The 27,995-nt window shown below is 43.0% G+C and overlaps 1 protein-coding gene across 1 annotated transcript; it reads right to left on the bottom strand.

Moving 5' to 3' along the window:
- On the bottom strand, positions 1–26,753 carry ZNF365 (zinc finger protein 365). The gene is made up of 5 exons (XM_045437541.1): positions 26,131–26,753; positions 23,676–24,431; positions 10,439–10,619; positions 3,513–3,550; positions 1–2,779 (listed from the first exon to the last, which is right to left on the bottom strand). The coding sequence occupies exons 2-5, from the start codon at positions 24,416–24,418 to the stop codon at positions 2,518–2,520; spliced, it is 1,224 nt and encodes a 407-aa protein (XP_045293497.1). The 5' UTR covers positions 24,419–24,431; positions 26,131–26,753; the 3' UTR covers positions 1–2,517.
- Between the last annotated feature and the right edge of the window lie 1,242 nt (positions 26,754–27,995).

The raw sequence follows: 27,995 nt of genomic DNA, 5'->3' as shown, positions 1-27,995 counted from the left end.
TTAGTCATAAATATAGCTTTATTATTATAATATTTCATAATCTAAAAACTTTTTCTTATCAATTCTGGGAAAAGAACATTCCAACTTACATACAATTGATCTACCCTGCAGAATACTGGAAAACAGTGTCTAAGCAACCTGAATTTAGCATTTGAGAATCCATAACTTTGGGAAGAAAGAATGAAAGACTAGTTCAAAGAAAAATTTCTTCCTTACAAAACAAATTTAGATCCATTCTTCAGTTTAACCTTGAACATGTTTTCCCAGAAACTTTGGTAATTTCTTCAAAAATCAACTCGCAGGTTGACTGCCCATGTGGACAAAAAATATATATATTTAAAAATAAGACCCCAGCTGGACACAGTACATGGCTTGGGCCATGGTATGTAGGTGGAATATCCCTTGGAGTGAGCCAGCTCCCATGTTTCAACAGCAAATTTATGTCTCTAAGGAAGCACAACATCTATAATACATTTCATTGTATGAAGGTCAGAATTTAGTTGGAATTAAAAAGAATTTTTTAATATAATAAATCTTAAAATCATCTGTCTTATGTAATGTACATACAGTAGATATGACATTATGGTGCTTTCTGGAGATCACAGAGTACCACTGTCAAAGAGCGCTGCCATGCCCTCTAGGCATATTAAATAAAAATCGAAAATTTAGGTCACATTAAATAAACAAAACCAAATCTGGCTATACTACCTTTAAAAACAAGTTGTTGTCATTGCACACACGTGTTACGGGACAAAGGGCATGCAATACAACAAGTCAGTTTTTTAGTATGTAAAAGGCTAGAGTGCAATCATGGTATAAACACCAATAATAAATAACTTTGGAGGAGATTAATTCTCCAAATAAACAATAATTATAACATTACAATTTTTACAGTGTTAGCCTAAACAGTGATATTCACTTCACAGCAATGTTTTTTCCCCACTTGATAGTTGCCTGTATATCATACGAATGGCCCACCCCCGTGAGCCAGATGTCAAAGTGAAGGTTCAAAAATCAACATTTTCACTATGATAGGTTCAAAATGTTTGTATAATGATAAGTTACACTTTTCAATTTATTGGAATTTTAAGTAACTGCTTTATACCTATTTTTAATGCATTGCTAATCTGATGCTTATTTTAATAACAATCATTCTACTAATGTTAATTAGGTTACAATTTTAATTTTTAAAAGAAGAGAATTCAACTTACATGAACTAATGTATATAGTTTAAAAACCACCCACCACAAACACACACCTTTTGCATGAGTATTTAAAAATAAATTATTAATATACTTGACATATATATTTTGTTTTATATATATATATATATGTATATATTTGTGGACACAACTACTCTTTTCTTCCAGAAGGATGTCAGCACTTGTAAACTCTGCAGAAGACCTGATGATATTGTTAACGTTTAAAAAAAAAAAAAAAGGAACATGGAAATTCATTCTTGAGGGAAATCATAAAGCAGAAGGTTCTTAACAGATGGTTCCTTGTGGAAACAAAGGCTATTTTAGGGAGGGAAGAGGGACAGTCTCAGACTGTGGATCCCACGTGCACTGTTTGTTTCAGAAACTACTTTAAAAAGCAGTGTTCAGTGAACACTTCCAATACCTGGTTGAAAGGTAAGGACGTATATTTAGTCATCAAAGTGCACAGAGGCAGCAGGAGGTGAAGAGTGAGGCCAGCAAGGAGACAAGTGACGCCTGCAGCTCACGGAGGCTGCCCACACGACCAGGGAAATAGGTCTCGGGAAAGGCTAACATCAACAGTGTCCCAGGCTGGCTCTCAATGCACTACACGTGCCATCTGCTGGCATTCCAACCTTCAGACCCTGAACTGGTGACGGATGCTGATCAAAGGGTTTTACGGTTTTAATCGGCTTTTCGGCCCCAACCACAGGCAATAATAATGGCTATGAAGACAGAGGCTGTGGCTTGGTCTTAGGGTGCAGAATACGCAGCCAAAGAAGAAAGCAGAGGCTCCCCCAAATCTGAATAAACATGCTTCCAGAGAAACAACAAACGTGAATCGAACAAAGTAGAAATGAGAACTGAAGTCTAACTGAACGAGTCCCTGAAGCAACCCAAACACTGAAATCTTGATTAACCAGAATACTTGGTTTGTGTGGCCTTGGGTCCTAGGTTTAATCACCCCTGCACAGAACCCCAGGTACAGAAATTACTGGAGAGTGGTCTAATTATTTTACAAGTTGGAGCTTTTACTAACATTTTGGAATAAAACTGCTTTCATTTTTTTTTTTCAATTCTTTCTGTAATCTGCCTCTTGCTTCTAAAAGGGGCCTATAATAAAACTCTGGTTCCCCGAGATTCCCGTTTGTCAAATTCTGGTTAATCCAGGTGCTTGTATGGACACAAAATAAATGTGTTATGCCCTTCTTTTTCCCAATGTGTCTTACTGTGGGATGTATCCAAAAGGGCATTATTGTTGGCCCCTAGAACAACATTCCACAAAGTCCAGCAATGGTGGTCCAGGGCCACTCCCCTTTCAGATGATGTTCACAATTGCTGTGGGCTTTTTTTTGGCCACCTTGGGCCTGATGTTGCCTTTTCGGCAAAACCCCAGAGGCTCCCCTTTCTTCGATGGTCTGCAGAGTTCTCGTGGGGACTCAGCCTGTTCGTGAATGGACTTAGCGGGCTGCATGCTGGCTCTGTCATCCTTGGCTTTTTTCAGGTAGCTCCTTCCCTTTGGATGAAAATGGATCTTGAGATCAGCGTGGTTACACACAGAATGTGGGTGCCCTCGACTTCTACAGATGGTCGCACAGAGGGAGATGAGCAGAAAGATTTTGTTTAGAACCTTTAAAGAAAAAACCCATCCCTGGCACAATCACTCCTGCATGCTAGAGTGGCAGTAATGCCACCAGTTAAGTCAAATATAAATTGGTATTTTTCCTTCAAAAATTCCTGTGGCCTTCACAAAACGACCTCATGATGTCAAATTCCCAGGGAGATCTTGCTAGCTCTATTCACCAGTAATAAGACTGAGACATAGAAAATTTAAGTGACTATCTAGGATAAAACATACACAGCTGGTCTCTGGAAAAGTTGGGACCAGAATCCATAGCCCTGGACTCTTTAAGTGACTGTATATAGTAGTAGCATAGCAATTACAAAGTATATGAATCATAGTATAAATTTACACATCTGTTTATATTATAGATATCTAATGTAGCACACACACATTAATAGCACTGTAGAGCTATTATGACTATAACTGTACTTCAATAAGAGAAAGTTACACTACAAAATACTGTAAAAGTACTCCAGTAATACTATCATACTGCCTTATGGCATTTGCTATAAGGCTATCAGCATCGTTAAAAATCATATCCACAATTTACAAAATTAGGCACACGGGCAGGTACATTTTCACTTAAGACTTCCAAGTCCACTTATAATATAGATACCATATAAAACGTAACAGGAAAATACATTATGCAAACATTATCAAATGGCCCAAGTATAAAAAGATATACCTACAGGCATTTGGGTTTCCTATTTGAGGAGATATCTGTAAGCTGAAGGAAAACAAATAAGAAGAAACATTACTTCGCTTGAACGTTGGAACTGACTTTAAAAATCTTTCTCACTTCTATTTTTAAGAAATTGTTCCCATTAAGGAAGCCAGTAACTGCTATGGGTAACACGGTCCATGGCACCTGCTATCCCAGCACTGAACGAGAACGTCTCGTCTCGTGTTCAGCCTCAGCTGACTCTGGGAGCCTCTGTGCTCCCGGTTCTGAGATTTCCAAGAAGCCATTATCAGTAGATCTAAGAAATTTCAAAACGTTGAAGAGCCCTCTAATACAGCAACATTTGAAGAAACATGTTTTATAAAACTAGAATGATATGCCATTATTTCCTGATTAATTCAGGCTGCATGTGCAGCTAATTTACCACAGCTGTGGTTGGTCACAGTGTATCAACTAAAGGGAAAATTGGCATAAAATGTTTATTGCCTAAAATACATCATTTCTAAAGTGAGAGCATATGAAGACCAACTCCACAACTGTCTCTGAGGCCATCTATCACTGAGATTATTTTCCACTGCCCATAAAATATGCACTTTTGTGGCTGGGCTCAAATATCATTTGCCAAACAAATTGATAACTATCATTTTGTGATCCAGATGTCACCATCCACTTTAGAGGCAAACCCAGCGTATTCCCAACCTTCAATTCCTGATCTCACCGGGGTAGCCTTCACTCAAAGTAGTGGTGTCATATCAGCAGGCAGACAAACAGAAGAAGAGGAGGACAAAGAAAATATGTAGTAAGGGCCATCTTGGTGTTGGGGCCCAGTATGGCCAACACACGAGTCCCTACTGTATTCAAATAATCAGAGAAACTAAGTTCAGCATAGCAGGGTCACTACCCTGGGTCATCTGTTTGCAGCTTGAGCTTTAGTCAGAAGCAAATCAGAAAGCAGCTTTTTCTTTAATTTTTAAAAAAATGTTTATTTACTTTTGAGAGAGAGAGAGAGAGAGAGAGAGCATGAGCAGGGGAGGGGCATAGAGAGAGGGAGGCACAGAATCTGAAGCAGTTTCAGGCTTTGAGTTGTCAGCACAGAGCCTGATGCAGAGCTCGAACCCACGAGATGCAAGATCATGACCTGAGCCGAAGTTGGATGCTTAACCAACAGCCACCCAGCACCCCAGAAAGCAGCTTTCTTAAACCTTTGAGGGTCATGTGCCCAGCAGGGCAAGATGGGATTCTTGGCATCTGCCTTCTGATTCAGTCAAAAGTAAGCTTTATGGTTGACCCTGCTCACACTGGCTGGATTCAACACGAGATTAATCAAAGTGTACAGAAAAAGGCACCTTGCCTGCATGAGGGTCGTGAGGTTCTGCAATATACAAAGACAGGACAGACGGCTCAGGCAAACACCAGGCTGGCAGCTTCTGGGAACCGCAGCAGTATGAGCCGTGGCCCCACAGCCACCAGTAAGGGCTTCTCAGCCCGGCTCCTTGGATAGACATTAGTATATGCGTAAACCGTAAAAACAAACAAAAACGTGTAGGGTTTTTCTTCCTCTAAATTGCCACCTACTTTGGGGCTCCTGGGTGGCTCAATGGGTTAGGCATCTGACTCAATTTCAGCTCAGGTCACGATCTCACAGATTTGTGGGTTCAGTCTCTGCATCAGGCTCTGTGCACTGGCAGTGCAAAGCCTGCTTGGGATTCTCTCTCTCGCTCTCTGCCCCTCCCCTACTCACGCTGTCTCGGTCTCTCTCAAAAAATAAACTTTAAAATAAATCAAGTGCCTGCTACTTTTTAAAATTATTCTTAAGGCATAACAAATTTTTTTCACTTTACTATATCTATGTATGTAAGCATATAGTTTGATGATATGTTGTATATGTATATGTAATACTCTGGGATTTTATGTAAAACTGTGTGCGTGTGTTTACATACACATACATACTTCCCTCCCTGAGGAAAAGGCGAACAATGTTATCAAATGTTCAAAGAGGTCCCTGACTTCCAAAACGTTTTAAGAACCAAAACCTTGGTGCCTATGAATGTCACTGATGGACCCTGCTGGGACCTCAGGAAATTAAAAGAATTTACTGTATATTACATAAAGGGAAATGCACAAGTGTGGGTGCCGATGAACCATAAGCCTTACATATACGCATATGTACAGGTACCGTAACTTGTGCATGTCGGTACATCACCCACTGGATAAAATACGGACTACATAACCACAATTAACCCTCAAAACAACCTTATGAGACAAGCATTGGCATCCCCCTTTCACAGATGTAGAAAACAAGGTCAAAAAGTGATGCAGCTGGTTTGAAGCCTCAATCTTTACCAGTGTTAGAGCTGGGCTTCAAACCCACGTGAGCACATTCCAAGTCCAAACAAGACTTCACTCGGCTCAGCCTTCTCAAAGAGTATGTGTTTGTGTAAAAGTGTGCAGTATGTACCCAGAAGTTACGTGGAATCCATAGCTGGGCTGGAATTTCTCCAGTGATCCTATAGATCATGGGGCCTCGGGTGGAGGCAGGGCCGTTATCACAGTCCCCACAGAACCTCACATGCTCTCCTCCCTGTGAACACAAGAGGCCACTGTTCTTTCTGGCCGTACAGCCGCAGGCAGACAGAAACGCTCTTCCTCCTTAACCCACCTCACTGTCTCTGTTTTCTCCCCGTCCAACTATTTTGCCTTCTTTTTGTTTACGAAGAGGCGAGTTTGGGGATGGGGATCGAGAGAGTCCTTAAGGAAGGTTCCAGGTTAGAAAAATATAAATAAATTTGTACTGAGAGCCAATCTATGTACTTCTAAAACTCAAACATGCTGTCTCGGGTTGTTTTGGGTTAGAGAAACTGGACACCCAGCTCTCCTCCAACCTCCGCTTGGTGTAAACAGCAGCACTGCAAACTGAACTGTTCGGGCCAAAACGTTAGATTCATTCTTGATTCCTCCCTTTCCCTCACCTGCTAAAAAAGTAATCCTTCAGCAAGGCCAACTGGTTTAGTCAATTCTATTCCCACGATACACCCCATACCTGCCATTTCTCTCCATCTCTGCTCTCACCAAGCTACCATCTGCCACACAACAGCCTTCTAACCTGTCTCCCAGTCCTGCACCTATCTGTTCCCCCACCCCGCAGCCAGAGCGATTGTGCTAAAACAGCTCACCTCCTGCTCACAACTGTCCAATCAATGGCTTCTCTCTGTTCTAGAATGGGTCCAAACTCCTTATGTGACCCAGAAACCCCTGCATGATCTGGATCCTTCTTGAATCTCTGACTTCAACTCTTCTCACGCAAACATGCCAAGCTTGTTCCCTTCTAAGCCACTTCCCAGTGTGCACAGAGCTGCCTTCCTCTGGTTATTCAGGTCACAGTCTAAATGTGGCCTCCCGTGCAGGGCTGTTCCTGACCGTAAGGACCACTCAGACACATCATCTTACTTTTTCCTTTAAAGGGGTTGTCACCGCAGGAAACCATCTTTGTTGCATGTTTACTTGTTTCGATGCCGTCGCCTTCCTCACGAGAGCAGGAACCTCACCTACCTCATTCACCCAGTTTCCTCAGCACCCAGAAAGAGCTGTGTCCCCAATAAACATGTATTAAATGGATGGCGGCTAGTCCTAATTTAGCAACCTACCGGAAATAAATGCAACACTTAAAATAAGATTATCCAAGCTGTTTCATGACCTTCCATTTGGGCAGTTCTGTGTGTGTTTTTGGCAGATGGGATATTAGGTCACTTTAGGTCTAATTCAACAGCATTTTTCAGAGCATAAAGACAAAGGATCTGAGTAAGCATGTTACATTTTTAGAAATTAGCCAGGCGAAAAAGGAACACAAATGCTCAAGGGAATTAAGGGGAAAACACAGAGGCTGAAAACATTATTTCAGAAAAGGCACTAACTGGGGTGGCATGCCAGGCTGTCATGAGCTGAGGTGTGGAGGGAATGGGTCAGAATGTTCTGCTCCCTCCCAGGGTGCACTGGGGCAAGGAGCTCTCCTGGGTGGGGCTGAGGCTCCAGAAGCCTGGGCTGGTCAGTGCTTTGTACCTTCACTAAGGTGGGCCAAGTAAGTCAATAAAGCTATGATTCAGAGCTTTTCCTACCAAAAGCATCCAAGTTCCTCTGTGTGTGTACAACAACCACAGGAACCCTGGGAGGCCAGACTTAGCACGCGCCTTACATCAAAGACACCGTCCTAATTTCACAGGTGCATGTATAGTGTTAAGATGACATAGATGAAAGGAAAAGGGAGAAACGGTCTGAAGGACCGAAGACTGAACTGTGATGCGGTGCATTATGGTCCAACGCAGAGTTGAGAGGACTTCCATGAAAACAGGGAAAGTACTCAATCCTTTCAGAAACAAAGCACCTCATTCTTGGTCTTCTCAGGGCGATGTGTCCTCCCCACGGGAGTCCCACAGTCCACCTCACTGTGGCCTGACCATGTCCTACTCACAGTCAGTGCTCACTTCTATCTTCCCCACTATCATCTTAACTGCATTTTACTTTCTTTCCATTAGTCAATTCTTCCTTAGGTAGATCAAGTCTGATGAAGGCAGATCATGCCATGTTTAGGACACAGAAGGCATAAACACAACTATGTATCAAGTTCCTGCTGTGTTTGTATATATATGTATGCATACAAATGTGTGCCTGTAGATCTACGTATTTATGTGTCATACGTGTGTGTTGTGTGTGTACAGGCAGGCACACACGCACATAACTTCATATATACACAGCTGACTAGAGCCGCGGAGATGCTGTCCAACTTGTGGCTATGTGGTGCCACTGTGATGAAAATAATGACTAGCAATGTCTTTGAAAAGATGTTTAATTTTCAAAGTGGAAAAATAAGCAGAGGAAAGTGAGCACAGAAATATAAGTAAGAGAGAGAACTATTCGGTTTCCTCTCTTCCTCCTTGCCTTCCATTGTTTTCTCTCTTTCTTTAAGATCCTCTTGGCTTAGTATAGTAAAATTTTACACATTTCTTAGCTCTGGGTTACTTATAAGCCTAAATAGTCAAGCTGTTAATGCTACACTTTTATTTTAGAATTCTTAACCACCAAAGTCAGGTGATGATCAGAGAATTTAAGAGGCGCAAGACCCTAGCGAGCATCTAGTCCAACTGCTTCATTTTAGTTTAGTTTGTTATTAACTTTTTTAATGTTTATTTATTTTTGAGAGAGACAGAGACAGATAGACACAGATGTGAGCGGAGGAGAGGCAGAGAGAGAGGAAGACACAGAATCTGAAGCAGGCAAAAGGCTCTGAGCTGTCAGCACAGAGCCCGACATAGGGCTCGAACCCATGAACTATGAGATCATGACCTGAGCCAAAGTTGGACACTTAACTGACTGAGCCACCCAGGCACCCCCATCTGCTTCATTTTATAGAAGAATTACAGGTCCAGGAAGACAAATGGTCTCGTTTAGTCAGGAGAAGGGAGCTAATGATCTGGAAACCAGGCCTTTTCACCTCACATGTGAGCTCCGTGACCTCATGCTGCACTCCCTCCCGATAGAGGGCAGGATGGGAAAAAGGCAGGAAAGGGTTCAGTGTGTCCTTCCAGCCACAATGAGTTATGACTGGACTCTACAGAGGAGGGAAGTATAGGCTCCCTCTCAGACCACAGACACCAACAGGAAAATAATAAACACGCACATGGCTGCAACTGCTTTGATTACAGTAACTGAAATCTCACAGAAGTAACAAACTTACTTCTTTCCAGTCTATTTTTGTTCCTGACCGGAAACTTCTAGAGCCCCCATTGTTTCACTGCTCTAAGGCTGAGTGTACATTACAGTAAGACGGCAGAAGGTTTCTTCACTTCTTCCTTCCTCTCTCCCTTTTTCTCCTGTTGTCTGTCTCTCCCCCTTGCCTTCTTTTTCCACCTGCTTTTCATCTCATTCCTTCTTTTTTAATTTAACATGTTTCCTTTTACTCTTGGCTTCCAGAATGCTCAAACTAAACTTTTTAATCAGCCAATAGCAACTTTTCCAACATTCTGGTTAGCATAAATGTTTCCTATTTTTCTTCTCCTGACATGGACAGTCCACGTGTGGGGAAGTGAAGAATCATTTTTAAATCTTTTGGGAAGGGGATAAGCATAAATAAGGTTGAATAGATCATGAAAATAGTATAAGTAAACCACTCTGGGGTTTCAAAAATCCTTTCTTTGGCTTTTGTTGCTTATAAGAAAAAAAAAAACTTTGGAGGGCAAATCTGCCCAACTATCTCCCTCATCTGGAGCACGGGTGTTGTATCTCCTCCCACCCACAAAGAGACCAGAGAATCTTGATCAAGCCCCTGAAGAGAATCTGGACCTTCAGCTGTATGCACGGTTCTCATCTGGGCTCTGGGGGTCTCTTAAGTCCCTGAAACGATACGTAAACTTATATGCAGAAATCTATTATAGAACTGTCACTTGTGAAATTTTCTAAGACCTTTTCAAAATCTACTTAAAGAATGTTTCAACTATAGAGACTATCGGAAGGTGCTGTCCTTCCTGTTAAAGAAAAAAGAGGTACGTGGCTAGATCCCACTGTTACTTAAAAAGGCCAAAACTTTCTTAAGATTCTCTTGAAGAGCTCCAAAATGGGACAATACTTTCCAATCTACTTGATCGCCCAGGTTGACACCGATGATCTGCTTGGACACTTCCAACTCTGTTACTTTATAATATAAAACTATTCCTGCCTGTTTATCTCGGTGTGGAGTCGCAGGCTGAAGACAACTGTGCATCCCGGATCTCGGCTTGGATCCCCTGGTGTCACTTCGTAACACAGGCATGGCTGGTGCAGGGCTTTCAAATGACGCCTAGAAGGTTCCTGTAAGTCATTCCCCAGCTCCCTCTTCCTCTGTCCTGGACCCGGTCTCGCCATATCCAAGGACCACAGCTTGGTGGCTGGACCTGTGTGACTTACCATGTGCTCACCGATGTCCCGGCAGAGGCCAGCGGCCTGCTGGCTTTGGTAGTACTCTAACTGCTTTTCTGCCACTTCTACCCGTTGCAGCAGATTCTCAATAAAGTCCTGGAGCCGAGCTTTCCCTTGAACCTCCTTCTCAGCTGCTGCTTCCAGGAAATGGTTGAATGTAACAACTTCTCTGCAAGGCAAAAATGTCAGAACACAGAGCGGAGAAATGAGACAGGAATTCATTCACTCAGCACATACTTATTGAGTGCTTACTATGTGTCAGGTACTGCCCTTGGCAGTATGCTCACGGCCATGACAAGAGATAATGCTACATTTCCGTGGTTACGTTTAGAGATTACATTTTAGTAGAAAGAGACAGTCATTATAAAATATACAAATCAATACATATGTCAGGTGGTGGTAAGTGCTAGGGAGAAAACAAGGACACTGGACGCAAAGGGACAGAAAGTAACAGAGGGAGGGAGAGTGTGAGTGAGATTTTAGAAAGCAGAGTCAGGGACGACCTGGATGGGGATACATTTGGACAGATACCTGAAGGAAGCAAGGAATAAGACAGGCAGATATCCAGGGACAGCAAGCCAGGCCTTGGGTGGAAACATGCAGACAGGACTGAGGTACAGCAAGGAGGCCTGTGTGGCTGGAGCACAGGGAGGAAGGGGGAGGACAGGCAAAGTAGGGGCCACCATGAGGATGCTCGATTTTCTTATAAATGACATCAGAAGCCACTGGACGCTTTTGAGAAATGTTCTGACTTACATTTTAAAAGTCTAGCTGTTGGGGGGAGAAAAGAGTACAGAGAGGAAACAAAAGCCCAGGCTGAGCACTTCAGTGTACAAGATGAGTCACCTTGTACCAACTGTGTGTTTCAGCTAAAAGTGAAACAGTCCAAGACATGCCATCCCCAGGCAGATGCAAGGACCGCTGGGAAAGCTATTTTAGAGGATACAGGACAATCAGTGCGCAGGGTGCCCTTCCCTAAAAAGCTGAGGAAAATACCTAAAACAACATTCTGTTATCCACATAACTGTGATTCACAAATCCAGAAAAAAAAATTTTTTAATTTACATTCAAGTTAGTTAGCATATAGTGCAATCATGATTTCAGGAGTAGATTCCAGTGACTTATCCCCTACATATAATACCCAGTGCTCATCCCGACAAGTGTTCTCCTTAATAATGCCCCTTGCCCATTTAGCCCCTCCTGCCACCCACAATCTCTCCAGCAACCCTCAGTTTGTTCTCTGTATTTAAGAGTTTCTTATGTTTTGTCCCCCTCCCTGTTTTTATATTATTTTTGCTTCCCTTCCCTTATGTTCATCTGTTTTGTATCTTAAATTCCACATATAAGTGAAGTCATGTGATATTTGTCTTTCTCTGATGAATTTCACTTAGCATAATATACTCTAGTTCCATCCAAAGAAAAATTTTAATAACCTTATTACTACTTTGTATCTTCTTATTTCCAATGCATGTATGAAAACCATACTTTTTTTGATTTATAATAAATCAGTTTTTTATACAAACTCAAACACATCAGAAATGTAAAAGAAACCCCATTATTCTGAAACAATGTAACAATTTGGTAGCCATTCTCATGAGCAACTCTACAAATACACACACACACACACACACACACACACACACACACACACACGACCAACAGGTGCTTATTATCACAACTCCATCCAATTTGCCTTACTTAGTGAGAAAAAGATCCTTTCAGCCTTTCCCTTTGTATGCCCTGCCACGCCCACGAGAGGCAATGAATTTCTATAATTTTACTACCTGTTGGATATAGTATTTCCTTTATAGGTCTTCAGAATCTCTCTCGACCTTCAAGGAGTGCCCCCTCATTTTTCTGGCCATGTTCAACTTATGCAGAACCAAGATTCTAAAGACTGATCATCATCCTCCCAGCCTCTTTCATTTTAGATTAAGAAATCCCACTAAAAAGGATCTAACCTCAGGGTGCCTGGGTGGCTCAGTCCGTTAAGGGTCTGAGTCTTGATTTCTGCTCAGGTCATGATCTGTTCATTAGTTGGAGCCCCCTTGGGATTCTCTCTCTCTCTTTCTGCTCTCAAAATAAATAAATTAAAAAAAAATCTAACCTCATGCAGCTGCTCTAGACAGCTGATGAAATTCATTGGCTTCTCTGTACTTTCCACTCAGTGCCATAATTTCTTGAGAGTAGAACTTCAGGTAGGTCTGGCCCAGGAAGTTTTGTAGAAGATCTTTACAAAAGAGCTGGTAGTGGTTTCCAGCTCCTTTATTCTGTACAACTAGTCAGTGACTCACTTTTACAATTAGTTGTGATTTTTTTTCTCACAAATATGTCACACTTGGTCATACTGAAACTTTTCTGACATTTCCTACAGAGTCAAACGTCTCTGTAAAACCTTGGAAATTACATACTTATAAAAATAGAAAAGAGGTTCTAACATGATGCATCAAAGAACTGCTTATTATAGTAGACCCTTTTTTTCTTGTTTCCCATCCAGGATCAAATATAAACCCCAATCCCACGATAATTCTATTATCTTTCGGTAGCTAAGAAATATTCACATAAAAGAAATGAGTCCTTTTGGAAAGGAGTTTTCTTCCATCATCAAGTTTCAAGTTTATTTCCAGATGTTTCTGTATGAGGCCTGAACGGAAGATGTGCACTTTCCAAGCTGTTCAGGCCACGACACAAGCCAATTTTCAAGCTCTACCATGGCTCATTCAGCTTTGATCTGCCTCTTAAGTAACCCTAACTAGCAGCAAAATAATGGAAGGTCCATTCAGGTGCTACATCCAGCATGCTACATGCTATCTCCATCACAGCTCCTAGGAATGGCTGAGATGGAGCGCAAAAGTATCGCTAGAAAACACAGCCCGGGAAATGTCTGTTCCTTCCTCTTTCTAACATTAAGGTGCCCATTCGTTCAGAGTCAAGCCCACTGTAGATACACCTATGATAGGTGATATTTAGAATACCTGAATCATGACACAAGTCTCCAAACTGTACTTTTAGGGAAAGCAACCAAAACCCACAATCCTCTCCACCATCCAAAAGAAAAACACAGAGAATGAGCCAGTGAATTCTTTTTCAATTCATTTTGGTTTATAATATTTACTATATCTATCTCATTACAGAAATATTTTACATTTATTATGGGAAAGATTAAAGTTGACCTATTAGAAGGTCTAACTCAGCAAGGGCCGAATCAGCTTTTTTGTTCTCTGTTCAAGCCCATCATTCAATATAATACATGAAACATAATGTTCAATATATATTTGTTGTAATGAATATTTTAAAAGGACAAGGAAGAAACAAAAAATGACCCATAATCCCAACACCCAGAGGTAACTGCTATCAATATCCTTGTATATTTTTTCTAGTCTTTTTTTTTCTATGCATATTTACTATTTTGGGGCTCTCAGGCTATAAAGCTTAAAATGTAAAACAGCAATATTTGACAGTTTAATCCCATAGGATTAACATCCCAAAAGCAAGAAAACAAATCTAAGTGCAATATAGTTTATGACTGTAGCTGTATTTTTAAATCATGTAATGTTTTGCTACTGGTTCTATTTAAAACTCCTGCAAACTAACATTAATGCTCCTAGCTGATCATGGAGTGTTATGTTACGTTGTAAAAGAGAAGCATCTTTTTCTAACCTCTCCCTCACCCAATTACCTTGTGCCCTGAAGCTGAGAAGTTAACACCCTTTGTATTTTTCAACCAACCTGGCACCAATACTAACTTAATTTCAGTTTATGAATGTTTCACATCAACTAAAAAAAAGAAAGACAAAGAAAAAGAAAAGACAGTTAAAACAAGTCTGATGATTTAATTTTAAATCAGAGGTTATACAAGACAATGGCTGGAAAAGTTCCTCATACCAAGAATATGTTTGGGTGTCTGTTTTAGATAGAAACAGCAACAAAACCCAGTGGCTAATTATGGTACAGCACGTGTGCACAAGTTCAGATTCCCCTTTCACATCCTGTTCAATCTGGATTAACAATATCCAGAAACACCTCATATTTCCCCAAGGAATCTTGGGAATTTCCTGAATGAAAAAGGAAGAGGCTTAACTATATTGCGTTTGTAGTCTCTTTAATAATTACACCCCAGGGGCGCCTGGGTGGCTCAGTCAGTTAAGCGTCTGACTTCGGCTCAGGTCATGATCTCGCCCTCTGTGAGTTCGAGCCCTGCGTCAGGCTCAGAGCCTGGAGCCTGCTTCGGATTCTGTGTCTCGCTCTCTCTCTGCCCCTCCCCTGCTCATACTCTGTCTCTGTCTCAAAAACAAATAAAAATATTAAAAAAATTTTTTTAAATAATTATACCCCAAACAGTAAAATATCCATTCAAAGTGCAAGGAAGACCAATGGATTTCAATGTAAGGGAGAACAAAATATGCACTAATATGAGTACAGGTTCCATATCTCAAGTATTCTTGAAGAAACTACCAATTGTTGACTTATGGCACAGTATTGAAGCAGAATATCCTCTGTTCTCTGAAAAAGCTATTAAAGTACCCCTCCCTCTTCTTACTACAGACACACAAGAGGATGGATTTCCTTTATCTACTCCAACCAAACAACAAATTTGCAACAGACTAAATGCATACGGAACAAGGTCCAGCTGCCTTCTATTTAAGCCAGATATTAAAAATATTTGCAAAACTCATAAAACCAAGCTGCTCTCTTTGCCAAATTGTTTTTGGAAAATAGTTGTTTTTCATAGAAATATGTTATTTATGTTAACCAGTAATGGGTTTTTTTATTGCTACTTTTAAATAATAAGTCTTTTTAAATTTGTAAGTTTTAAGTTCTAATAAAGGAAATATTGATAGATAAAACTCACACAAACAAAAACTTTTGAAGGTCCTCAGATATTTTTTTTTTAGCAGTATAAGGAGAAGTTGTGTCAAAAAGTTTGAGAAGTGCTGTCAGGCTTTGTACATGTGATCCTGAACCTCAGAACTCGGGTGAGGGTGGGCAACGAGGGCTAGAACACTAGTAAGATGTAGTCACAGACCATACACTTATTTATTTCACTATTCAGTAATTCAACAAGCATTTATTGAATGTTAACACGTACCGGGCTTAGTGGTGAGGCACTCATGAACCCATGACTGTCTTCACAAAGCTTACTGCCTAACCCAGGGGTCAGCCCATTTTTCTGCAAAGGACCAGGGAGTAAATATTTTACGTTCTGCAGCCCATATGGTCTCTGTCACAATTACTCAACTCCACCTAGCACAAAAAATACATAAAGACTGTATAACAATAAAACTTTATTTTTAGACACCGAAGTTTGAATTTCATATAATTTCCATATGTCATGAATTATTCTATTTCTTTTCAATTTTTTTCAAATTAAAAATTCTTAGCTCACAAGCTCCTCAAAAACAGCTAGCAGGCTGGGTCAGGCTGGTGGTATACTAACCCTTGATATGGTGGGAGAAGCAAACATTATAAATTTTTTTTTATGTGTATTTATTTTTGAGAAAGAGAGAGCACGAGCAGGGGAGGGGCAGAGAGAAAGGGAGACACAAAATCTGAAGCAGATTAGCTTCAGCTATTAGCACAGAGCCCAACATGGGGCTTGAACTCATGAACCATGAGATCATGACCTGAGCCGAAGTCAAAAGCTTAACTGATTGAGCCACCCAGGCGCCCTGGGAGAAGCAAACAAATACTGAAATAAATATGTAATTACAAAGCTGAGCGGAATAACCAAGAAAAAGAATAATACGATGCCATCAGAGAGAAGAAGAAGAAGAGACTTGTGTGGTTTTATTTTAGGTTCTTAAACCCTGTGACTTAGAACAGTGAGAAGGCTGGAAGGCCAGATGGGAGAGAAGATAAAGGCAAACCTGAGTGAAATCCAGTCAAGCTGTGGATACAAACCAGCTTCAGGGAAACTAGCAGACGCTAGGCCACTTACAGGCCCATTGCTGGCTTCTCATATACATATTTTTTAAAAAGTTAAATATAGGGCACCTGGGTGTCTCAGTTTGTTGAGCGTCCCACTCTGGTTTCGTCTTAGGTCATGATCTCACGGTTTATGGGATTGAGCTCCCCACTGGACTCTGAACTAGCAGCAGGGAGCCTGTTTGGATTCTCTCTCCCCCTGCTCTTCTCCTGCTCACACATGCATGTCTGTGTGTGCGCTCTCTCTCTCTCTCTCTCTCTCTCTCTCTCAAAAAAAGTTAAGTATGATAGGATACAAAGTTTTAGGCTTCAGCAGAAAATACGCTTATTTAAATCACTATTTGATACTAAAGGAAAAAGTATCAGCACGGGATAAGAAACTGGCCTGAAGCTTACTGCAGAATGATTCACAGAGCTAAGCAATCTGTCAGTATCCTGAGATTCAGAAACAAAGAGGCAATGAGTGAAAAAGCCCTTTCAGTGCTATCAAAGCTTTATTTAGAAAAACTATTTGTTCCCTCATGTGCTCATTCATTTACAGGGTGGCCATAAGGTCTGAGACACAGATAATATTTCATTTTTTTTTTTTACAGATTGAACCCCTCAGTTACTTCTGAGGTGGGTTAAAAGCAAAATAATTTTAAAAAATCAAAGATATACTATCATGTGAGAAACCCACTCTAGAAGCAAGTGTAAGGAAGGGCACCTGGGTGGTTCAGTTGGTTAAGCGTCCAAGTTGGCTCAGGTCATGATCTTGCAGTCTGTGAGTTTGAGCCCTGCATTGGGCTCTGTGCTGACAGCCCAAAGCCTGGAGCCTGCTGCAGATGCTGTGTCTCTCCCTTTCTCTGCCCCTCCCCCACTCATGCTCTGTCTCTCTCTCAAAAATAAACATCAGAAGCAGATGTAGGGATAGAGGGAAATGTGCATTAATGCACCACAGTGTTCACTGCAATTTTACATAGGCATTGAACCATGCGTTGTTAATAAGAGGCAACACACTGATCACATCATGTACTACAATTTATAGTTATTTCCCTATGTGTCCAGCTTTCATGGCCACCCTGTAGCCTCACGCTCCCCCTGGGCCTCATAAATGCACAGCACCTGCCTCTCTGCTCCAGCACCAGGGAACTCCCTTCATTCAGCCTGTGAACCAGATTCTTATTTCTGAACATGCTGTTCTTCCACTGGGGTCCCTTCCTCTGCGTCTCCCTAGTCCCCACTCTTCAGGAGCCTTCTAACCTCAGGGCTCTCCTGTTAGGAAGCTTTCCCACACATGCCTAGGTGTGAGGTAGGTAACCTGCTGTGTTCTCCTGCTGTGTTCTCCCGCAGAACACTGCCCCCTATCACACTGCACACTACAGAGAGGGTTAGTCATGCCATTTGTCCCATTCCACTGTGAGATCTGTAAGGTCAGGGACCTTGCCTGCCCTTCCGCTGTGCTACCCCAGTATCGAACAAGAGCCCAGCACACAATACGGGTGCAAAAAATTCCTGCTGAATGCACAAAATGTAAAACTACATCTCTAGTTGAAACTCTGTAACTGACAAAAAGATCCTGAGGTTTCTTTTTATCTTTTTCCAAACAAGTACTGGGGCATAAAACCAAAAAGTAATCCACAATACAGGCACCTCCCACAAGGCTGAGGGTGGGATCTAAAATTGATGCCTCTCTTCTATTCTTAAACAACACTTTAAAATCATATTCTCCTCCCAAAGGCAAAGCCCTACCAAGTTATTTAAATTTCATTTTACATTACTGATTTATGAACCTCTTTGGAGGTATGTGAAATGGTAAAAATACCTCTAGCTAAAAATAGTCTAGCTATTGATCACAGAGCACTTCAGACAGACCGTAATGTCAGCCACGAGGCAATTTCCAATGCTTTCCAATGCTGGGAGCCTGGCTGCAACCTTGGGAGCTCAGGGTTGGCTCTGATGTACCCCATGGAGCCCCCCACAGGGTGGAATCTGCACCCACAGCCCGTCTGAAGTCACGTCATCCCTACTTTTGGTGACCCTTTGCCTCATCTTTCTCTTTCGGCTTCTTTGACTAAACCAAAAGGTATATAGTTCTCATTAAGATCTATCTAAGTAAGTCAAATTACTCTTATTGGTAATAAGTAGGTCAACACTACATTCTAAGCCCCTCAGTCCAGAGAGAGAAAAAAGATGCACTAACATGAGACACACAGAAAAACTGAATATTTTCCTTGGTCTCCAAATTTTACCATCCATAAAAGGGCATGTTTGACATCTAGCTTTTCCTATATTAGTTTGTAAATCTTCACGGGAAACAGCCTGGAAAGAGAGGACCTCATTTATCTAAACACATTAAAATGTGGAGCAAACAGACCCCTTCCTGTCCCACTGAACCCTATGTGTAACATGATTTTTCCTGGCCTGTTTCCTAGCAATGGATCCATCTGGAGACCAAGTTATCTACTCACTGCTTTAGCTGATCAAAAATAGGAATGTTGTAATTAAGTGGCAAGAGGGTTTAGCTCTGCAAAGCAAGTTACCAAGTCAAACTTACCTTAAAATTTTTTTTTAATGTTTATTTATTTTTGAGAGAGAGAGAGAGACAGAGCGTGAGTGGGGGAAGAGCAGAGAGAGGGGGAGACACAGAATCCAAAGCAGGCTCCAAGCTCTGAGCTGTCAGCACAGAGCCCGACACGGGGCTCAAACCCACGAACCATGAGATCATGACCTAAGCCAAAGTCGGACGCTTAACCGACTGAGCCACCCAGGCACCCCCAAACTTACTTTTAAAAGGCCAGCATCCCACAGCCAGCTTTGGGATAGAAACCTATTTGGATAGAAACCTAAATGCACATTACCTGGCTCAGGCTACCCCTGTATGCCTCTTTTATCATACCAAAATGTGTAATTTTACCTCCTGGTCTCTTCCTGCCATGAAAGCAGAAACTGGACTCATTTGGTTTACTACTGTATGACCTAGAACAGCACCTGGCATTCAGCAGGCACTTAGTGGAAGGTTTGTCTTCTGGCCAACTCCCAGCCGAGAACAGGGCAAATAATGAAGGAAGAAGGGAAAGATTATATCTATCGTAACTTGCAAGGGAGTAGGATGGAAATTAGGTAGAATTACAAAGAGGCCCCTCACCATAATCAAGGGCTGGCAGGGGCACATGCTCCATTTGGACTGGCCTCGGACATCCAGAGAGTCAAGTTAAAAGCCCTTGTGGCAAGTTAAAAGCCCTGGGCTGGTGCTCCAGAAGTTTAATATCATAACCACACTTGTGACGCTAGCATTTCCCTATTTCCCACCACCTTTGATGCCAGCTGACATTTCCTTTAATCTCATCAGAAAAATACATGATGTCACCATTGCGGCTCTCTCAAAACAGCAAAGAAGCAAGCTCATTCCAAAATGGACCAGCTTCATTATTACATAAGTCTTGACGCTTTGGGCAAATACCACATTTTCAAAAGTCTGGCTGAGACAGTGAATTAATGGAAAAAAGCACTCAGCAGAGACACAGGGAATATTGGTTTCAATTTCAGCTCCACCACTAAATTTTTGGGTGAGTCATTCCACGGTGCTGGTCCTTATATTCTGCCTCTATAAAATGAGAGCGTTATCTTGAAAGAGACGAGGAGTACCTTCTAGTTCCAAAATCACATGATCTCCTCAGGGGCCATCTCCAATAGTCTCCCTTCTCCCTGGTATTCCCTTCAATGTCGATCTCCCCTGGTCACCCCGGCCACCGATGCAAATACTCGCCTTCCTCCTCATTCCCCAGTGTGGCCTTGCCACATAAAATGGTTTATCTCTAATGGTTTATCAACTTGAAACCATGGCTTGCATTTAAGCATTTGTTCAAACTACCTTGGGTCTGAACACGGACATGTTCACAGATACGTTTTACTCTTCCCATGAAGAGTGTTAGCCCCTCAGGGGAAAAGAGCATGAATTTCATATTCCCTATATATACCTAGCACAGTGCTGGGCACATCACGGGTACTCAATTAGGACTTTCCAGCCTTATCTGCAGAAGGAGGTACAAGAAAACTTGGGATTACTGTTATTCCACTGATGTCCTCCAAACTTTGGGTGACCAACTCGGCCACGAATCAGCTAGTATCCAAGTTTATCCTTTCTTGTTAAGGGATACCTTACAGCAAGGTTGGCTGGGATTGATTTACCTGATTACAGGCAGTGCTACCCTATAGCTCTGAATACTCCTGAATAAGTAAGTACCTGTTTCAATAGGACTTTTTAAAGTGGCAGAGACTTTGTGAAGACAAGGCACACCTTTTTGGATGTGCACTCCAGAAACATACAGATACCTCTCTACAGACGTGTAATGAGACTCACCAGCACCAGAGTGTAAGATGCTGCCTATTCAAACAATCTCCTCTGTCATCGAGTATACACAGGACTTCCACAGTCCAAGGGGTTCAGCCTGCAGACGGCTGCAGGGCAGAAGCAGCCCTGGAGTCTTTTATTTCAGTTCAAAAAAAAGAGGATTTTAAAGTTGAGAGAACAAGTCCGTAAGCAGAGGAGCCTCATGTGAAATCCATTAGCAAGAGAGCCTCATGTAGATGTTTGCATTTTTTTAAAACACCATCTGTGTCTCGAAGGGTCCCCAGAGTTTAAGGCGATTTTGAATCGGACGGTAACCGCCTACTTCCTCTCACAAATGAGTCTTGAGAGCTCATTCGGAGGGGGTTAGCAGGGTAGTGCAGTTCCTGGTTAGTTCATGGCCAAATAGGGTCTTCTCATATCTAAAAGGTCACGTCTCCGGTGGAAGGCACAGCTCTGTGAGGGATGGTGAGGAGGGAAGGCACACATCCTAGCCAGGCAAATCGAGTCAAATTAACACAGTTTCAGCGGTATGGCAGCTGCGCAGCTGGCTTGCATCCCCATTTTGGGGGCAGGGGTGGGCATCAGGGAGGCTGAACACTATACACTCCGAGGGGGCTGGCCACAGTCACCCTCTCAGACCAAGAGCTCCAGTGTCCTTTCTGGAAACAAGACCCTTTCAGTGCTATTTTATGTACAGAAAGAGTGATTATTTGAGGCCTGAATACAGAAACTGATACGACAGACCAAATAAAAGCTTAAAAAAAAATGAAGACTTTGTTAATTTTTTGTTTAAGAGTGTAAGGCAGTTGCACTGTATTTTCATTTAAAGTTTTTTTTAATGTTATTTTTTTTCCTGATAGTCCAAAATGACCTACTAAAAACCAATTCATAATTTACCTCCAAATATATTCACAAAAATGTGAACAGAGATGTGTGTACAAGGATGTTAAGGGAGGCATTATTTTTAATACCAGGGAAATGGAACAAAACCGTGTATTCATTAATAGCAAACTGATGAAATCAGCCATGAAGCAGCCACACCACAGAATACCATGCAATAGCCAAAAGGAATGACATAATCCTATATTTAGTGCATGAAAGATGCCTACAACATACTATGTTAAAAGCAAACTCCACACATAAGTGGTAGAACAGTATGTGCCATGATTCCATTTGGGAAAATAATTCTCTCTGCACATAAAGTACAAAGGGCTGTATGTACACAGGAAAGGTCTGGAAGGACATTCACGGAGCTAAACAGTGGCTGTCTCTGGAGGAAGGAGTAGGGTACGCTTGGAGAAGAGGGAGACTTTTAGTACATGCATTTCCACCCTGTTAAATCTTTTTTTTACAAGTATGGATTACTTTTTCAATTGGTCCTCAGGTGACCACACTGGATTAACATTACTACGACTGATCCATGCATGGCCCACTTTACACCAAGTCAGTTAACCACATATTTTTAATAAGAAAGCACTCTTGAACCCACAACCCAAAATAAAAGTTAGAACCTTGCCAACAACCTAGATCTAACTATCTGATCCTCCCTGCCATCCATCGGCCCAAATCCCACATTCATTTTGACTTGTGTAATTAATAAATAAAACATGACAATAAGTATGTGCAATTAGTTTGTTTTCCTTTTAAATTCACTGCTCGTCAGTCAAACGGAAATACCACAAATGTAATTCTAAGCTTTTCTTTGCACATAGGGGAACCCATCTGCCATTTTTCCAGTGACGCAGTATTAATCACCCTGGTGGCCATAATGGGTATTGGCACTAACTTCCCGCCAGGAAACTCCCCACGCCAAGAGAGAAACTTTTTGTTAGAGATCATTTCCCTAAAAGCAAATAAATCAGTGGCTAACTCAAATCTGTCCTCACTCTGTAATTAAAAAAATTTCTAGTTGATCAGAGCAGGCTTTCCCTGTAGGTCAAATGTAGGCATTTAGTGATACCGGGTGATGATCTCTTTAATACACACGGTTTCTTATCCTCTTGCCAAAGGAAGGAAGCTTTAATTACTACACTTTAAGAGGCAATGCATGATAGAAGAGTGCCAGTAGGCAAAGAGAGTATGAAATTAAGTCCACCTCTATAATATAATCTAAATTACTTGAAATCTTCCTTCTAGGTTGTCTTAGAGTGCCAATTTGTATGCCCTTTGATTCTACGAATTCTGAACCTCCATTTAAATTTAAATCCAACACTCTGCATTTGGGAAATACACTGCACTGTTATGTATGCTTTTCTAGTTTGAGTGAATGCCATAATTAATGATAAGGAAATGCTTTCCCAAGTATGATGTTTTTTAAAGTAATAGCTTGTCAACTCTTTGCAAGCAGGCCTGACCTACTCTAGTATCACGTACCATTTTCCAAAAAGAAAATTCTCAAACTTAAGTCACAGAAGTCAGTAGTATCAGGAAGTTTCCTCTGGGTTTCCTAATATCTGTTTCTTCCAAATAAAAACTATAATTAAATGGATTCTCAGTTAATTAACACTAGCAGATAATCCAAAATGGCAAAGAAGCCAGAACCACTGGTATTTACAGCATATTTTTACACTTGAGTAAGACAGCATCTCTTGTTCCTGACTCGACTGCATGGAGCCTATCAAGGAGGACTGGCTCCCCTAGGGCCCCTCTCTGCCTTCACATTCAACTGCCCCCCACTCCCCAGCTGGTGCTGGATCCCACCATGGATACAGTGCTACTGCTCTCGCTAAAAATGTTCTGTAGCTTCTAAGGCGAGAAAGAACTAAGTATTTTGACTTTCCTGCTGCTGGGCTGCATACTCTACACAGAGAGGGTATATACTATCAAAAAGCCTTGTGCCTCCCAAGTTCAACTGTATCAGTGAGAAATGCAGCCAAGGTACCTGCAAGTAATAAAAACCAAACCTCGCCTTAGATGTGCTTGTAAGCTGGGGGGAGGTGCCTAGAGCGATGGCACAGCACCACTTACTCTTCCTTCCTGAGCAGTTCCTCCTCCGACTCGGTCAGGCGTTGCCTAAGCGAGGCAATCATCTCCACGGCCACATCCACCTGTCGGTTCAGGGCCCGCTCCCGCCTCTGTACCTCCTGCTTTTTCTGTGTCAGCTGCACAAAGGCTGCCCGAACTTCCAGCAGTTCGGCAGTTTTCTGGGCCAACTCTTTGGTGAGTTTATCGATTCTCTTCTCGATGGTCCTGTCCACGGCCTCGACCATCCGGTTGAATTTTTCTCTGACGTGAGCCTCAAAAGCAGCCTTGGTGTCCGAGGTGGGCAGGCCGGGACTGGCCCGTGGCCCCTCCAGTGAGTCCGCACGCAGGTCCACCGTGGTGTAGGTCTGCACGTAGGACACCGGCCGCTCTGCCACCACCTCGAATGGCTTCCTGTCCTTGGAGTGTTCATGTGAAATGCTATACAAGTTAACATAGCTCGGTTTCTGCTTCACCACGTTGCCAGTGCTCTGCAATTTTCCCTGTTTCAGGGGTTCTGCGGAAGTGACTAGGTCTGTGTCTTTGAGGGATGGAAAGAGGCTGCATTTTGTCAAGAGGGTTCTTTCCTGGTAGCTGTGACTGAATTCCAGATGGGCCCTCAGCGAAGACAGGCTTCTAAATCTGGTATGGTCTCCACACCTCGGACAGCGGAATGGCAGGCACACAGCAACATTCTCAAAGGACTCCTGCCAGGGGTATCTGCTTTCCTCAAAAGCCTTCTGTTGCATTACTCTTCAAGTCCTGGGCAGGGCCAAATGAAACAGGTAGTTTACATGTCTGTTAAAAAAAATGCCTACTGAAATGCCTGTTGCCACCCATGTCCATGAGGGCAGGAACTTTTGGCTTCAAATTACTTTTGCATATAATATATTAAAATAAAAACCTGTGATCCGTGGGCCAAATCCAGCCACATTCACTCATTTCTGTATTGTCTAATGCTGCTTTTGCACTAAAGACAAAGGTGAGTGAGGCGTTGAGACAGAGACTATTTTGGTAAAGCCAAGATTACTACTTGACCTTTACAAAAAAAGTTTGCCAATCCCACCCAGGATTAAAAAAAAAAAAAAAAAGAAAAAAAAAGGTGGGTAACATTCTCTTTTAGCAGATATGAAAACTGAAGCAAGGAGGTAAAGTAATTAATTCAAAGCCAGATGGTAAATGACAGATCCAGAAGTGGAATTCAAGTTTCCTGCCCTCCTGAATTTAGTACCGCTAACTGCAAACCTGTGCCCTATTTTATGGATACAATCCTGATAAGCATGAATTTCAAACGTGAGGAAAACTCACATGAGTTGTCAACATTTGTCCTGAGAATGCAAGTTCAGCGATCTTTCTTCAAGCATAGGAAAAATATCACTCAAGCTAGACGCAGTGGCATTAAGCACACAATGAGCTGGAAATTTTTCAACCTGAGATTTCGCCTTTAGTTATTGTTGTGATGACATAAATCAAAATGTTATCATTGTCCCCCATATTCCAGATTTACTGACATTTGGGAACTCAAGATATCAGATATGTTTTGACCCAAGTGGGGCCATGGCCGTGGCCAAGCCTTTATAAAAATACCGTGCTCTCAATGGATTTTTCTCTGTGATCCTGTTTTCATAGGATAACCTCTAGAGATGACCAATGTTTGAACCATGCAGGTATCAGCGTAACTCTTTAGTGAGTTCTTGTTTCGTTGAAGGAATTTATTATCTTTGCCCTAGCAACAGATGACTGGTAACAACCCTACTCTGCAAACAGGGCACACATATTCCCTCCAGGAGTGGTTTCTGCTTAAATGTAACAAGCATTGGGCCTCCAAGAGAGGAAGCTCAGCTAAGGGTCAACACTGTAAAGTGTTGTTATTGGGCCCTCAACCTCCTCAAAAGCAGAGGCGCAAATGGTCCCCAGCCAGCTAGGCAAAGCCTCCAGGTTAATAAGCATCTGGCCCCCTAGAGAGGGGAACCTCTTCCTGTGCTACACCTGGCTGTTTAACGACCAGTTTTGTGGACACAGGATGCACAGCCTGGCCCAAAAGGCCCAGGAAAGGGAAGTCTGGATTCCAGGTGGCAATGGGAAAGGGGTGGCATCCCTGAATGGGGAACCGGGTTATCACGCGCTCTGGGACTACTCCTGCTTTCAAGGGCCCAGCGGGAACTCCAGTCCACAGGGTTGGCCGAAAAGCCCCAATTTCCTCTGCCTGAGCCGGGCAGCTGGCAAAGGCGCTGCACGGAGGGTCCCGGCTCCCCCCGCCCCCGCTCCGCCGCGGGCCGGCCCCAGGCGCCAGAGTGGATACATGCGCGCACGAGTTTCCGCAAGTGGGGGCCGCGCGCCCAACTCCCGGCCGCGTGGAGGCAACAGGCCCCCTCCCCAGCCCGGGACGGTTCCGCCGGCCCCCTCCGCCGCGCCCCGCGGGCCGGGCCGCAGGCGCAGAAGCCCAGCTGCGGCCACTTACCCGACTTGTTGCTGCAGCTGCAGCCGCTGCTGCTGCCGCCGCGGCCGGTGCTGCTGCTGCGGGAGCGAAGCGGTTTTCAGCAGAGCCGTAAATCAGGCTGAGCCGGGGCCCGCTCCCACCCCCCGCGCACCCCCGCGCCGGGACCAACGGCGTCCAGGGCGGAGCGTGGCGCGGGCCGGCGGGGGCGGCGCGCGCGGCTGCCGGGGACCCCGGGGCGGGGCGGGGGGGAGGCCTGGAGCGCTCTGCCCGGCGTGCGGGATCACAGTCGGCCCGCCCCCCAGCCGTGGAGCGGATGGGGCTCAGGATCCCACTGACATCACGCGGGGAGCTGCTGGGATCGCTCCCCGGGGGAGGGAAGGGGAAAAGCGTGCCAGGCTCCGAGGCGCTGCGCTTTCTGCAGGCCCTGGCAAGCTTTTTTGCACTTTACAGTTACTGGGGAGCGGGAGACTGTGGGTGAAGACGAGGCATGGCTGGGTATGTTCGCGGATCTGCCCGCAGGAAGGTCCAGGTATTCGTTTTAGGACCTCTTCGTCCTAAACAACGGGGCCGAGAATGTCCCAAAATAATAACCTAATCTACTCTAGCGGTATCAGCCGAGCGTCTTGGTGCTAAGTTAACCGGCAGAACTAAATCTAGTAAAGTATAAAGGTTGTGAAGAAATAAGGCGAGAAGCCCCCCCCCCCCCCGCACCCAATCTCTGATGGACACGCCTCCTCCCTCCCTTAGTTCCCAGGCACTCAGTCTTCGCCCCTCCCCGCAGAAGCCAAAATTTCCCAGCCTAAAGAGGTTTTTTTCCTTCTGAAAGACCCTGATGACTCAGCTTTTTTTTTTTTTTTTTTTTAAGCCTGTTTTGGTGTATTCCTAGGCAAATTCTTGAAATGTGAAACCAGGATAAGAGTTACTGCTGAGTTTTCTTGTCGCAAAGAGATTCTGTTCATCTGTAGAGTTATTTCAATGCATCTTCTTGACTCCCAAGGGTGTCTCTGTTCTGGGCGCTTACTTCGTGTTTTCCACGCCGATTTTATTTGCATTGTAAACATCTCAGTAAGTATCTTAGATTTTGTTTCTTTATTTACTTTGGGCAAACGAATCATCACATCAGTGTATTTAAGAACCCACGCTCTGGAGTCAGACATGATTCAAGTCCTAATTCTAGGATTCAAAGCCTGACTTCTAAGACCTGCACCAAATTGGACTTTTCTGTGCCTTGGATTTCTCATCTGTGAGATGGAGATAATGAGGGCCTACCTCTGAATATGGTGATGAGGTTGAAACGAGGTGATGAGCACACTGTCTGACACAGACCTACAACCCTACACAGATAAAATCAGTGCTGCTATTTCACTTACAAGAGAGGAGCCTACAGGGAAGGGGAACAAATGTGGACTCATCTCCACCTAAAGGGTGATAGAGGCGGTTGTGCTGGGGTTTGTTCTCTCTGGAAAAGGTTATATTGCATTGAATTTATCTGGTGACTCTCTTAATATGTTTATCCCCAAAATCGAGTCACTTAGTAAAATATTTGTAAGGGTGAAATAAATGTACATGTAAGCGAAAGCGGAGTCATCTTGGTCATCTAGCTGATGCGAGGGAAATACAGGTGAGCCTCTCTCAGGGGCTGCCTTGTGAGCGCCCCACAACAAAATGTGCCAAAAGTAGCTCTTGAGAAAAAAAAAAAATCTCTTGGGTTCAGGCTCCTCCCATTTCTCAGGAAGCTTCCTGGCTTCTGGTTCTTGAGTAAAAATAAAAGGATGGGGATTTTCAAGGTCCTTTTTTCACCCTAAAAGTGCCCAGAATAGTATCAGATAATTGTGGAGAGGTTGTACTATACAGGATGTAGAGCTGAGCATTGTGGGAGATTCAAC

The sequence above is a fragment of the Leopardus geoffroyi genome, chromosome D2 (assembly GCF_018350155.1).
Source record: "Leopardus geoffroyi isolate Oge1 chromosome D2, O.geoffroyi_Oge1_pat1.0, whole genome shotgun sequence".
In the NCBI taxonomy this organism is placed as follows: domain Eukaryota; kingdom Metazoa; phylum Chordata; class Mammalia; order Carnivora; family Felidae; genus Leopardus; species Leopardus geoffroyi.
Note: the sequence above shows the minus strand (reverse complement) of the source record. Positions and strands in the feature narration are given on the sequence as shown.